The following is a 15561-nucleotide window of genomic DNA, read 5'->3' on the forward strand; positions in this document are numbered from 1 at the left end:
CGAAACATAAGACTCAATTTGCAGCAGATTCGAGAATACGTGTTTCGGAAGCGGGGAAAGCTTTTACTAAAGGGCGGCGGAAATTAATCTGTTACATTTCTTGCACAGAGCAAAACAAATGCGGCATTTTATTGGTTACAGTTAACAATGCTGGTACCAAAAAGTGTTTCAATCATTTTACATAATAATAGTAAGCGTTCAGCTAATTTTCTCCCGCTCAAGCGTTTAGTAAGACATGAAAATTGAATAATACGGGTGACTGGAATTCAAAATTAGTTAAATGCATCGCAAACAAAGTGAAAAGAGTCGTATCAACTTATGATAACAAAGAGGGAATCAATTTACAAAAAAAAAAAAAGAATCGACGGGAAACCCCATTCCTATAGATGTTTTGTGACTGATGTCACAGATGTCACTGATCTAGGCTACTAAAATTAGCTGAAAGCAAAATACCTGTAATGCAGTAAACCTCTTTGACTACCTTGCTGTAGAATAAAGGAAACAGTAAATATCCCTTACTTTTCATTAAACCAAAAAATTTTGCCGTATTTTATAAGAAGTAGTTACATACGAGTAGCAGGTTTACCACTATTTTACCAACGAAACTATTGGTTGTTATATTGCAAGAGCTTCCAGCTGTTGAATAATGCGGTACTATATAGTGTCGCGTCAGAGTATCGTCATTTTATGCTTCTATTAAGTTTTCTGATACATGAACATCTAGGGACTTCACCTGTAAACCAGTGGAAATCTGGAGATCGGACGCATTGGATAGGACACTTCCAGGCCCTCAGCATTTAGTCTGAAGATGCTAGGTGCGAGCTTAGCAATATTTTTGCTTTATATGAATTGTCATTACGAATGACCTCTAATATGCGCAAAAATCTGCTTTCAGTGTTTCAGTTCTGCATCTAGGAATGGACTGACCACCAAAAAGTGTTTGTCACACGTTAAAACATTACAGCAACGAAGCTTACAGTAAAAAAGTACCAGATTTCTCATAGTGACATTGATGACATCGGTTAGAAAGTAACTCGCTTTGAAAAGTTCTGTGGTCTGTGACAGGAACTGGTTCATAAGCACTTGGCTTCAACAGGCTAAGAATGTAAACTGCTTTGACTGTGGCAAATTATAACTGAGTGACAGATCGACACTCGAATCCGGAACGTTTGTCTTTCGGAGACTGAGGTATCCAGTAGGGGACATGTAGGTTTGTAGAACATTTACTCGGGAAAGGCAAAGGTTCCTGGCTCGAGTACCCATCCAGCGATTAATTTCAATCCACCAGGAAGTGCCTGCACACTAGTTCGGCTGCTCTTAATAAATTAATCAAAACACGAAATCAAATATGAACCGCGCTTTCTCTAAGCTCTCGCCTTTGGTAGTGTCATGACAGTTCATTCATGTGAAGTGAACAACCCCCTCAGCTATCGGTTACACTACAGCAACCAACAAAATGTTATTCCTCACGGTCTCCACGGACGAATAGCAAACTAAAAGCCAAATACAAATTTTGAAACGTTGGCACAGTCTGCTGGGGACACTGAACCATTGTAATTAATCAGCACAACGCAGCTGCCGGTCGCGTATTGTTCGATATATATTTAGCACTTTCGCTCATCAGACGCCGGAACGCTCCAGCAACACGTTACAAATTAAAAGCACGGCCCGATACCATCGTCGGTTCCAAATTTCCCTTTTCAGTTATAACGTGCCGCCAAAAAGGCAGAGAATATCGAAGGAGCGAGATCGCTAATAAGAAATCGAATAACACTCGTCCTCGGATGTGATCTGTACATCAAATGTGAATTGCAGGGCAGCGAGCCGATGAACAGAAGTCACGGAGCTGACGTGCGACGTTTCGGCAGTGAAACACGCTTTATTCGACACCAGTAGCCTAACTGTCTTTGCCTGAAGAGTGCACCGAGATTTAAAAATATTGCGCACTTCCTTGTACCTTCCCGAAAGTGTTGAGCAAATCAGCAAGCACAGTGGAGAAGAGCGCAGCGGGGTTAGGAGTTGAGCGAGGTGTTGCCTATGCCGACGGCGCTGCCGGGCAGCTCGCCGCTCTGTATGGAGAAGTGGCGGTAGCTGATGTACTCCTGCGGCAGCTGCGGCTCGCGCTTCGCCTGCTGGCGCTGCTTCTTGATCTTGAGGTAGCCCAGCACCGAGACGAGCGCCACGAAGACGACGCAGCCCATGCAGGAGCCGACGATGAGGCCGAGGCGGCGCGTCAGCACGGAGCCGGCGCCGACGCCGCCCGCGCCCACGGCGCCGCCACCGACGCCGCCGCCGACGCCCGGCAGCCCGGCGCCTCCCTCCGGCTCGGCCAGCGTGCGCACCTCGGTGCAGCGCGTGCTGGTGGACTCTCGGAGCACCGGCAGCGCCGCCGCGTTGGACGAGCCGTTGCCGTTGCCGTTGCCGGCGGCGGCGGCGTCGCCCTCTGCCAGCGTGCCCGCCGCCGACACCTCGCCGTCCGCCCCCGGCGCGCCGGCAGCGCCCCACAGGTCTTCCGCCGAAGACTGCCAGTCGCCGAGCGCCGCCACGCAGATGAGGTAGCGGGTGTCCGCCGTGAGCCGCACCAGCCGCGCTGACCTCGCGCCGCGGTCCAGCATCGTGCCGCGAACCTGCCGGCACAGAAGTGTGCCCAACTGAAAACGAACCACTCTCGACGGTGCAAACATATAAAATTACTATGAACATATGACGTAGCCTGTACTTACGGGGGGGTAGGACGTCAAAGGGACCGACTCTGAGCAGGAGAGGCAGCACAGGATATTTTAATTTTCATTGTCTATACTTTTACAAGCTATAAATTCCGCTACCACCTCTTACTATGGCAACGGTGAACCATCCATTTCCATGTGAGAAAGTGTTTATATCTAAACTAAAATTAAGAGAATATCCAAGAAATACACAAGGTCCACCGACGAGCGCGTGGGCTGCAACACTCTTCACTGGAATGCGATTTTTCTTGTCTCCTGATGTTGTAGTAAGTTCAGTGTTTTCTATGGTTTTGTAGACTGTTGTGCGGGTGCGACGATACCCGCTATAGGGCATGTTCGCGGCGTTCAATGCAGTTGCCCGTGCAGCAGCAAGAGACAGACTGAGCGTAGCGCGAGAGCGCGGTCGCTTATATACTGTGCGAGGACATTGACCTTAGATAAGGACTTAGAGTTTTCGCAGTGGCCAGCGGAACGTTATCCCGGACGCGCACACTAGTAGATCTAGGTGTGCGCGTCCCCGTTGGCGCGCCGCCAAAGCCAAGCGATAAGAGTGTTTACATAACAAAACTGTCGCAACCTTGAGCCTCCGGTTCTAGATGTAACCTTTTCCGGTTAGTGGCTGACGCTACAGATCTTTATTTATGAAAATATAGAGTACAATCAGTAGAGAAGAATGCTAAAAGTTAGATGGGTAGATCACATAACTAATGAGGAGGTATTGAACAGAATTGGGGAGAAGAGGAGTTTGTAGCACGACAAGAAGAAGGGACCGGTTGGTAGGACATGTTCTGAGGCATCAAGGGATAACAAATTTAGCATTGTAGGGCAGCGTGGAGGGTAAAACCCGTAGAGGGAGACCACGAGATGAGTACACTAAGCAGATTCAGAAGGATGTAGCTTGCAGTAAGTACTGGAAGATGAAGAAGCTTGCACAGGTTAGAGTAGCATGGACAGCTGCATCAAACCAGTCTCACGACTGAAGACAACAACAACAACAACATACTTTTACAAATAAATTCATAAACTTTCCTGGGAGATTAAAACTGTGTGCCGGACCGAGACTTGAACTCGGGACCTTTGCCTTTCGCGGGCAAGTGCTGTACCATCATCACCCAAGCATGGCTCACGCCCCGTCCTCACAGCTTTACTTTCGCCAGTACCTCTAAACTTCACAGAAGCTCATCTGCGAACCTAGCGGAACTAGCACTCCTGGAACAGGTTTTAATCTGCCAGGAAAGTTTCATAACAGCGCACACTCCGCTGCAGAGTGAAAATCTCATTCTGGAAATATCCCCCAGGCTGTGGATAAGCCACATCTCCGCAATATCCTTTCTTCAAGGAGTGCTAGTTCTGCTAGGTTCGCAGAAGAGCTTCTGTGAAGTTTGGAAAGGAGGAGACGAGGTCCTGGAGGAAGTATAGGTGTGAGGACGGGGCGTAGTCGTGCTTGGATAGCTCAGATGGAGCCGGCACGGTTGCTCAGCGTGCTCGGTCAGAGGGTTAGCTACCCTCTGTAATAAAAAAAAACTGAGTGAACGGATCAACAAAGAACCTGAACGGCTGTCATCGGACGTCCGCCACGAACAAATTCATCGACCAATACAGAGGAAAATGAGATTTAAAAAAAAAAAAAATAAAGAAAAGATGGTAGAGCACTTACCCGCGAAAGGCAAAGGTCCCGAGTTCAAGTCTCGGCGCGGTACACAGTTTCATAACAGCACACACTCCGCTGCAGGGTAAAAATCTCATTCTGAAATTCATAAACCCTTTTCAGCATGACCGGGAAGGTTTCAGAATTTATACTAATAGCAGTGAAATTTGAAAAACATAACAAAATAAAATTCTTTTACACAAAAAACTTAAGCACGATCAGTTCTGTCGTGATAGAACCGTGCACACAAACCCAGAGTAACACACATAAATTATATACATTTATTCGATAATAAATTACCAACAAATGAGAGGCTGAATTGTTCACAAACTTTTGAAGTGACAGTGACGTAGTCACGAAACGAACGGCATAGCCTCCAAACAAACAACCCTCTGCGGTGTTGTTGACCACTGCCTTCAAAGAATATTAACGCTGTCATAAAGGGGAAGGGGGGAGACAAGCAAAATTAACGTCCACTAAGAGATATCCAGATCCTTTTGGTTGGATAGTGTGCGCTTTGGCTCTGCGCGCGCATCATCACATTAGCCTTGCCATGTCTTACGCTTTGTGAAATACTTTGACTAGAGCGTGCTGAATGAGGGTAGGATGTCAAACTGGCCGACTTGGTGCAGGAAAGGCACCACAGGACATTTTAATTTCCGCTGAGTATACTTTTACAAATAAATTCATAAAACTTTTTCAGCATGACCAGGAAGGATTTGGGCTTTACACTCATAGCGGTGGAAGTTGAAAAACATAACAAAATAAAATGTTTTACATGTGAAATTTCATCATACTTTTCACTTACTATTGGCTGCATTTGTTGCTATAGGTATACTTTCCTTCATAATTAAGAGATATTCTTCGATGAATTTTGTACAGCATACGAACCATACTTACAGCTGTATGAAAATCTAGAATTTTCCTACTCTATTAAGAGCTGTGGTAAGAATTGAGATAATTAACTACAAAATTTGAGTTCTTTCTGAACATGAAGTTTAAAATGAAACAGCTCATTCGCTTTTTCATAAAGTAAACAAATTCGAGAATGTAATACACCTGTGCGTATGGTTTGTAAGCCGTGCAAAATTCATCAAAGGATCTCTCTTACTTATGAAGAAAAGTTTACCTATAGCAACAAATGCAACCAATAGTAAGTGAAAAAATGATGAAACTTCACATGTAAAACATTTTATTTTGTTATGTTTTTCAACTTCCACCGCTATGAGTGTAAAGCCCAAATCCTTCCTGGTCATGCTGAAAAAGTTTTATGAATTTATTTGTAAAAGTATACTCAGCGGAAATTAAAATGTCCTGTGGTGCCTTTCCTGCACCAAGTCGGCCAGTTTGACATCCTACCCTCATTCAGCACGCTCTAGTCAAAGTATTTCACAAAGCGTAAGACATGGCAAGGCTAATGTGATGATGCGCGCGCAGAGCCAAAGCGCACACTATCCAACCAAAAGGATCTGGATATCTCTTAGTGGACGTTAATTTTGCTTGTCTCCCCCCTTCCCCTTTATGACAGCGTTAATATTCTTTGAAGGCAGTGGTCAACAACACCGCAGAGGGTTGTTTGTTTGGAGGCTATGCCGTTCGTTTCGTGACTACGTCACTGTCACTTCAAAAGTTTGTGAACAATTCAGCCTCTCATTTGTTGGTAATTTATTGTCGAATAAATGTATATAATTTATGTGTGTTACTCTGGGTTTGTGTGCACGGTTCTATCACGACAGAACTGATCGTGCTTAAGTTTTTTGTGTTAGAAATACGGCTAGGACTGCTGAAACCTAACAATCAAAAACATTTCCATAACGTAGCACCACTTCCTCTGTACTTCACTTTTGGCATTAGACGTGATGATAGGTAATGTGCTCCAAGAATTTGTCAAACCTAAACCCCTCCGACAGTTCGTTGGTAAGTTTATGGAAGGTCACGTAATTTTTTTAAATAACGCGCAGTGATAGCACCATCGGACTGCCATAGGATATATTTTGATTCATGATTCCCAATTACTTTTTTCCAGTCATCCACTGTCCAGTGGCACTGCTTAGTACTGACTACAGAAATATGTGGCTTAGGAGGAGCTGATGGGCCATTTTAAGGCATTTTCTTTTAACTCCACATACACAATCATTGTGGTAGATGGAGTGCTGCTAGCACTTGGCATAACTCACGAGTGATTTCTTCCACTGATTTCTTGCCATTTTTACAACCACACATCACAATGACCGACGGTTCCTGTTTGTGAGCACATGAGGTTTGCCTGCTCTTGGTTTGGCTGGTACAGTTGTTCATTCACGTTTCCACTTTATAGCCACATCACCACCAGTGGCAGCTTTACAACGGTTCACAAGGCCCTGCTGGATTAGTTACTCAGATTATATGCACTGAGCAGCCCACTCCCGAAATCACTGAGCAATCCTGATCGGCCCATCCGGCTTTACTGCTGCTCTAGTGACAATGCAATGTCCCAGAGTCTGTGTTTTGCCTCATGGAAGCACAACAGAGTTGTGCCCGTCTGGCTCCCGCCATGGCTTTAATTATTAATGAAAATGGCGGTATTTTATATATCTGAAATACAATGTCCATGTTTGGTTGATGTCTGTAATTCGTTATACCTTAAACTGTATGCAGTGTGTGGATATACACGGATGACCCAAAACGTTACGACCACCTGCTTAATCGCATGTTTGTAAGTCTTTGGAACGAAATACATAACTGCTTCTGAGTATCAGGGATCCGACAGTTCGTTGGTAAGTTTAGGGAAGATCACGTAATTTTCTTAAATAACGCGCAGTGATAGCACCCGATAGCGACCCTCATGGGTTCCATAGGATCTACATTAGGCGAATTTGGTTGCCGGGACATAAACGTGATGGCCACTTTTGCTGTTTCTATTCATGGCAAATGACAATTTTTACCTTATGCACTTAAGATGATATTCTGGGGGAAGAATGTGGTGATGCGCACTTTCGCAATTTCTTTTCGTGTCAAATAGTCGTAATTTTTACCGTATATTCCCGGGGAACTTAGAAATTATTTTAAATATCACAATCAGTTACCGAACTCAGAGATTCAAGGTTACCATACTTATGCAGAAAACCAAGAATCTGGTTTTTAGCCGTTTTTGCACCATGGACCTCCATTATATAAATACTCAACCAAGGAAACTCTTAACTGCACATTCTTTAGACATTTATCTAGAAACGCCATTTTCCAGTTTACGAAAATCTTTATTCTTTGTCAGGATAAGCCCGAAGAACGATGATTTTTGTGTGTCAAAAGTGCCAGTTGCGGAAGAGGGGAATTTCCATGATTTCAGTTCCTGGTACTCTGTTACATGTCTCTATACTTGTTCCAAGCGCTTAATTATGAAGACCCTATTTCAAACATTTATTAGCAGATGGCGCAATGCTGAAGAAAGGTTATCACGTCCTTTGATCCTCAAGATAAACACAAGACTGTGAGTCAACTGAAGCTATGTACTCACTCTACGTAGCGCTAATGCTAATGCGTACGACTGACGTCTTCGATTTTAAGGATAGTGTTGAAACATTGTTGTCAATTGCAGTACTTCATCTGAAAGGCAAGTCTTGTTTATCAGTTGCAAAACAAAGACATATGTCGACAATGTTGACTGTTATCATTTATTTCACAACAGCATGAGGATTTTTTATTATATTATGATGTCATACGAGTTGACATTTGTTATGTGGATCTGTACTGTATAGATCATATGTAATAGAACCGGCGGAATTATACTCCAACAATCTCTTGAAATGAAGGGCGTGGTTGGAAAATGGACGTTAAGGCTAGAAACTAGTCACCCCCATGAAACTGTACGTAGTTGTGACAGAAACCTGGGTAACTACTAATCTAATTTAAATTTCTGGTGCCTCTGCCAGCAAAATGTTTTAATTACATAAAAAATTGTTATTAGAACCTACAAGGAGTCAGATCATTGGTAAGGCACCTAGAAAATTGTTAATAAATTATTTTCTAATTCGTTACACTATTTTCTTCAGAGATGAGGTGAGTAGCATAGTTTTATGGTATCAAAACACCTTCTCCGTTTTTCGGATACAAATAATACCTACAAAAAATTAGACAGCATCAAAATATCTTCTCAATCTTTAGCATAGAGATAACATTTAGAAAAAGAGATATTTTTTCCTACTAAATGTGTGATTTGGCACTTAGAACTCTTGATATTTCCAGTCTTCAAGTACAATATGAAGCAACATTTCCCAACGTTCCCAATTGCTTACTGACATTATAGTTATTTCTTTGATCAATGATGAAAAGAAAGCCATGCTTCTCGAGCAAAGTCGGACCAAAGAAAAGAAGTTTTTGCTCAGATACTTAGAGATATGTCATTTTTTGAGATCATTACTTTTATCGACAATTATGTGGCTTCGCACACCATTTAACTTTCTTTGTGAAACGTATGTATAGGAAGAAAATCGTCTGTTCATTAATGATTCTACTACGAAACTGAAGTATTTCATAGCTCTTCAACAATGGAAGCAGCCCAAGTTCCTCGTCTCGAAACACAGCGTCTTCAAGGAGAACTGTTTGCAAATGTGTTGAAGTACAGCGAACGACTTGGAAGTGGAATTAAAAGAAAGAACAAGAATTTTAACCCCCCCCCCCCCCCCACCCTCTTGAGTTTGGACGAAAACACTGATGTAACTGGTTTAATGACAAGTATCTATTCGAATGAGTCAACACGTTTACTGTTACCAGTCACTGTTAGTTATTTACAAAACGCGTGTCAAAGGTTTCAGCCTCCATCATCAGGTAGATTTACGTGTGTTAGTGTAACATGTGTTAGTGTATGTGTGATGCGACACTTCTGGTGTGACTTGTGGCACTGTCCAGTGGAGAAACAAAAGCACTGTTCCAGAATATGGTTTTGTTGAGGTTTCTGACACAAAACTAAACGGTTATCTAAATGTGAGAATATACAAGTAAGATAGATAACCTTTAGTGGTCAAAGGCCGCTTTCACTAGCGTAACGCATATCATATTTTGTGAACAAAGACGGTATTCGGAGAAATGGTTGCAAGGAACATATATCTCAGAGTACAAAGACATCATAACACATTATGAATTTGGAATATGTTTTAAATAATTGTGGAGATCTCTGTTTGTGTTGCAGAAAACATGCGTTGGAAAGAATATTTCGAGTGGTTAACACAACAATTTCAGTCAAGTTTACATAGTTTGAATTTAATACATTTTTACCAAAAACAAAAATCTCCACAATCGTTTCAAACTTATTCCACATCAATGATGTTGTTATGATGTCTGTCTACTACGAAATAATGTTTCTGTTTTGCTAGATATGTTTTGCGCCTAATAGTTTCCAGACGCCATCTTTGTTCACAAAATATGACAGTTTACGTGTGATGTGTGGAGATGGTGAAAGGAGCCTGTGATCACTGTAGACATCCTATTTTACTTGTTTATTTTCACCTTTACATAAACATTTAGATTTTAGTGAATATCCTACACAAAATCATGTTCTGAGAGAGTATTTTTGCTTCGCCACTAAACAGTGCCACGATTTACCGCAACATCGTTACACAACACACAAACAAATGGTTCAAATGGTTCAGAGCACTATTGGACTTAACTTCTGAGGTCATCAGTCCCCTAGAACTTAGAACTATTTAAACCTAACTAACCGACGGACATCACACACATCCATGCCCGAGGTAGGATTCGTACCTGCGACCGTAGCGGCCGCGCACAACACACAATCCAATGGTTCTGAGCACTATGGGAATTAACATCTGAGGTCATCAGTCCCCTAGAACTTAGAACTACTTAAACCTACCTAACCTAAGGACATCACACACATCCATGCCCGAGGCAGGATTCGAACCTGCGACTGTAGCAGCAGTGCGGTTCCGGACTGAAGCGCCTAGAACCGCTCGGCCACAACGACCGGCACACACACACACACATATGTCTAACTAACACGTGTAAATCCACCTGGTGATGGAGGTTAAAGCCATCAAAACGCGCCGCTGGTATAAATAAAGACTGACTAGTAACAGTGAGCTTGTTGCATCATTCGATATTAATAACAGTCACTCTAAAGCCTAAACTAAGATTTTCGCATTTAAAACATCTGTTCTTTGCCTGTTACTGTGTGTGTGAGTCTGGGAGTGTGTGTGTGTGTGTGTGTGTGTATTTGCGTGTGCGTGCAACCATAAGCAACAAATGTAAAAGAATTACGTATTCCAAAATCTAGAACGATATTTGGAATAACAAATAACTAGTGAATTGCAGTTGAATCAGGCAGTGATATAGAAAGAAATCTTCGTATTCGTTTTTCCACGTTCCCTGATATGTTCACGAAATAAACAAACTTACTCCTGAGAGAGAGCACTTACATTTACAAAGCACCCAGCATTACTGGACATACTTCCATTAAATTATCAAGGAATTTCCAGAACCTTTTAGAAAACATGAATATGAATAAAAATGGTATACGTATAGCAACATACGAACCAAGTACACATTACGTAGTACGTCTGCACCTCTATCCACTACGCATCGCTGAACTCTTATCTCGTATGAACAGATTTCTAGTGCTTTAATCACCAATATGCTATTATCTGACATTTAGTTACAACAAATTGTGCTGAGAGTGATGCGTTTCTGATGAAGCTTCAGTGTATCGTTGCCTTGAACTGGCATACTTCCGTAACACATAACTTGTAATGCGAAAGATATTTAACCACCGATATGTCACTTCCCGTCACTGATTACAACAAATCCTACCAATAACGATATTTTTTCGAGTTATCCTCAATGTGGTGGTGCTCTGAAACGGCAGATATTAATAGGAGTGAAGTTAAAATGTGAACCCCACCAAATATGAGCTTCAACTGAAAACAGTGAAATCCAACATTGCGTCTCTCAATGTATGTTTATGGTATAGAGAGAAAGTTATTGCCTGTTACTACTGGATGTTGTGTGATGTCCTTAGGTTAGTTAAGTTTAAGTAGTTATACGTTCTAGGGGACTGATGACCATAGATGTTAAGCCCCATAGTGCTCAGAGCCATTTGACCCTTTTTTTTTTTTTGCCTGTTACTAGTTAAGCGTTTCTTTGCACGATGCCGAAATATCCCAAAAAATTATTACGTGTTAGGTAATTGGAAGTGAGTCATGATTCTCGTACAGCTCCAAATCCACGTCAGCGTTTATTTCCCATGAGAGGACTGCTTAAATTTATGGGCTGAAATAGCTATGTTTTCTTCACATGCGACCAGTGAGAAAGGTTCTCTAGCGATGCAGACAAGCTGCGCGCGTATTGCGCCCTCACCTTGGCCATTCTGTCCGCAGTGCCAGTAACCAAGCAAGTGAGCAGTTCGCGTATGCAGCCTTGGCCTAAAGAGTTGAGAGTGTGTGAAGATATGAAGGGTACATAAGCGCAACAACTACTGCAGAACTAGTTTAACAGCTCATTCATCAAAGTTGCTGATAATAATTACTAACTGAAGAAAGGAAAAGAAAATTTAGGATATGTTACATGATGATGAGTTGGGATTTGGGATAGATAAAGGAACCACAGAAGTAGCAGTGAGGTAGCACTTGATAAAGAAAGCTAGACTTTAAAAAATCGAGACATATTCTTAGGATTTGTCGTCCTGGATAGAACGTTCGGTAACGTAAAATAGTGCAGGACGTCTGGAATTCTGAGAAAAATAGGTATAAACTATATAAGAATATAATATTATATATAATATGTAGAAGAACCAAGCGGGAACAACGAGAAAGAAAGTATAAGTATATGATCCCCACCTAATATTACATGCATAAATCAGAAAGGGGTCGACGTGTTCACAAAAATATCATCACTCACTACATTAAGCTTAATTTATCCATGCAAGGAAGTGAAACACATCTTTCTTTCTGTTACTGTCGATTTCTGTAGAGCTGGTACGTTTCAGACATCTGAGTTGAAACACAGGGCTTGCTTTGCTTTGTCTGTGAGACGGGAACGTGATGTTGGCTTTCGGTGACCATTTCTCAGGTAAATCCCTTGTGTGAATAGGTACCGTAGTCATTCTGGGCATAAATGAGCGCTCAAGAGCGCGTTAGATTTCATTACATTCATTATCACTATGTATACCGAAGAAGGCCTTCAATAGATTCCTCGATTTAGCAGGACATTGCAAATATTGCTCTTTTTTGTGATGCTAACTAGCATTCAATACAGCACTACAAAAATATATTTTAGCATTCGTTTCGCTACCACTAGGATATAGATGGTTAGTTTAAATACAGGAAGCACACTTTTCGCTAAGCGATTCACTACTAACATACATAGGTCAATCGGGTTGTATAGCAAGGATGCAGCACATTTTGTTAATGATGAAATATAAGCTTTCATAGTCGCATAAACAACATATATAAACGTTTTGTAGGCTATTAAGTCATTGTCCAAATGAAGTTTATGGCAAACCTGACGCATAAGAAATGGTCATGGCTGAAATTTGGTCATGGCTGAAATTTGCACTACTTCCATGGCACGACTGGGTGTCCGGACCCGTCCATAAAAGTAAAACTTATGAAACTTTGTGTTGTGCCTTATGGCAGGTCTTGTCATGGGGGAAGCCTCGTCAGAGAGGTCCACCGCATGTGATTCCAGTGGTGGTTTCCCGTTGCCTTCCAGTGATGATGATGAAATGATAATGAGGACAACACAATACCCAGTCCCCGAGCGGAGAAAATCTCCGACTCAGCTGGGAATCGAATCCGACCCCTTGGCGTGACAGACTGCTGACCACTCAGTTATCGGGCGGACATAAACGTAGCGAACAGTTGTAATAATTAGTGTAGTAGAAGGAGTAACATAGTAGAAGGAGTAACAGCTTTTTTACACTTAGCAGTAAGACGCTCCCTCTAAAAACACATGAAATATGCGCCGCGTCACTCGTACCACTGCAGACCTAGTGAAAAGACCTTAATTCGTGATGTGGAGTGAGTGGCGGAAGGAAGTACGAGTCTGTAATAAAGTACATTCCTAGGTCACTGGCAACTAGAACTAGATTGTGTATGCCTTAGTGCAGTTTCTTTCACGTTACTCCGTTAATTAGCTTACAGTATAGAAAACACGAAACGTTATCCTCCGAACCAAGAGACAGAGTAGTATATTTGAACTGAACTGCATTTAGAAAAGGATTTTCCCGTGATGTATTGAGAAGTTCATTAACCTAGACAGTCGTCCTTACACTCCAAAGTTCATATCACACATTCCTACTGGAATCTACAGTATCGCGATAACGTTTTACCCACTGTCGCGCAATTCCCTCAGGAACGGCATACCGTGCCCCTGCCTCCGACGCCGTCAAATTCTCTTTCCACAAGAGCAAAGCAATGACTAGCTCACGAAAGACTATTGAAGGAGCATGAATCATGTGACTCAACTGAAATGGATGTGACGCCGATATTTGAACTCGGGTGTTTTAGAACGAATGGTACTTTTGCAAAACTAACTCGCTGCGACAGACTTTCAATCTGTTACCGTATACTGCCAATGAAACAGTATGAATATTTCTCACGTATTACATCAAACAGAGACAAAAAAGTTAAGTTTTCGACTCCAAGGATGTCATTTTCCACCAGAAGTGACTCTGAATGATTTATGGCCGAAACTCCGTTGAGTCGTCCGTGGGGAATTAGCTGCACATCATCGAAATGTGATTCATATAATACGATGGAGGTCTTCATAGACATAAAATGCAACTCTTATGGCAAAAAACGAAAAGAAAAGAAATTTACGTGGGTTCAAACGTGACACACATTACACACGAAACTTCCACTTTCTTTATTCACCTACAGGATCCATTTACAAGCTTAAATCTACTTGGATAACATGCACTATGTCTATAGATAATACTAACATTTCTATTTGCAGGAAAAGAATTTTTGGCCTCTTGGAACACATCTGGAATACTGAGAACCACAGTTTCCTGTAATGTTTACAGTCTGCATGTTCCCACGGCAAATAGAAAAACACAGCATGTTGACGGCAACGTCAGTACTGTACCGGATTTCAACTCTGGCTGCGATTTCCACCGAGCAGTGTTTGTCTCGTCACAAGTAACTGTCTGCGAACAACATTTTTAGGTGTGGGCAGTGGCATCACTTCAGAACGCACAGTGGTCCTTTGCTCACCTAAGTGAAATTTCATAGAGTGATCGGCTACTGTATACACGCCCGTTTGTTCCACAGTGACAGAATTGGGCATTCCCTTTTCCTTACGAGAACGATGCCACACAGCTTAAAATCTTTCTCTTTCGAATTCAAATTACTGTCGCGCTTTACAGTCACGGTTGTCTATCTGTGCATCATATGATAGTGCCTGATGGGTGATGACAAGATCTGGGTCTTACAGAATTGAAATGTGAGGTTTCCTGATAACGAAAGGTATTCATCCGCACTCTGCTGCAATTAGTCGTTGCGTTTCTCCCTTTCAACACTTTACTTTGTGCTCGTGTTTTCGTTCTTGAATCATTTTACTAGTAATAACCATGTCCGGCAGGCCGGGAACTTACATTTATTTCTGCTTTCAGCCACCCTTATTGCTTTAGCCAGACAACGTTTCCTTTGGTGCGTTGTTTGCACACAGGTAGGTAGGGACATGCTGCGCGGCATGTGTAAAGAAATGGATTATCGAGTTGATATCCTGGCCGAGAGAAGTCTGCTTCTATCAAGCATTGGCCATAATCTGAGAAAGAAATTTCTCAGAATGTACCTTCGGAGCATGTAGGAATCAACATGGATTCCGGAAACAGCGATCGTGTGAAACCCAACTCGCTTTATTTGTTCATGAGACCCAGAAAATATTAGATACAGGCTCCCAGGTAGATGCCATTTTCCTTGACTTCCGGAAGGCGTTCGATACAGTTCCGCACTGTCGCCTGATAAACAAAGTAAGAGCCTACGGAATATCAGACCAGCTGTGTGGCTGGATTGAAGAGTTTTTAGCAAACAGAACACAGCATGTTGTTCTCAATGGAGAGACATCTACAGACGTTAAAGTAACCTCTGGCGTGCCACAGGGGAGTGTTATGGGACCATTGCTTTTCACAATATATATAAATGACCTAGTAGATAGTGTCGGAAGTTCCATGCGGCTTTTCGCGGATGATGCTGTAGT

At 42.2% G+C, this 15561-nt stretch overlaps 1 protein-coding gene across 1 annotated transcript in view; it reads right to left on the minus strand.

Moving 5' to 3' along the window:
* Positions 1-1746: 1746 nt before the first annotated feature.
* The window catches only part of LOC126092670 (protein artichoke), a 187831-nt gene continuing 174016 nt past the window's right edge, over positions 1747-15561 (minus strand). Inside the window, exons 8-9 of the mRNA XM_049908391.1 lie at positions 2512-2627; positions 1747-2391 (exon numbers count right to left, since the gene is read on the minus strand). Coding sequence (XP_049764348.1) covers positions 2013-2391; positions 2512-2627 — 495 coding nt within the window. The 3' untranslated portion in view covers positions 1747-2012. The remainder of the gene's footprint in view (positions 2392-2511; positions 2628-15561) is intronic.

This window comes from Schistocerca cancellata, chromosome 7 (assembly GCF_023864275.1).
Source record: "Schistocerca cancellata isolate TAMUIC-IGC-003103 chromosome 7, iqSchCanc2.1, whole genome shotgun sequence".
NCBI classification, from domain to species: domain Eukaryota; kingdom Metazoa; phylum Arthropoda; class Insecta; order Orthoptera; family Acrididae; genus Schistocerca; species Schistocerca cancellata.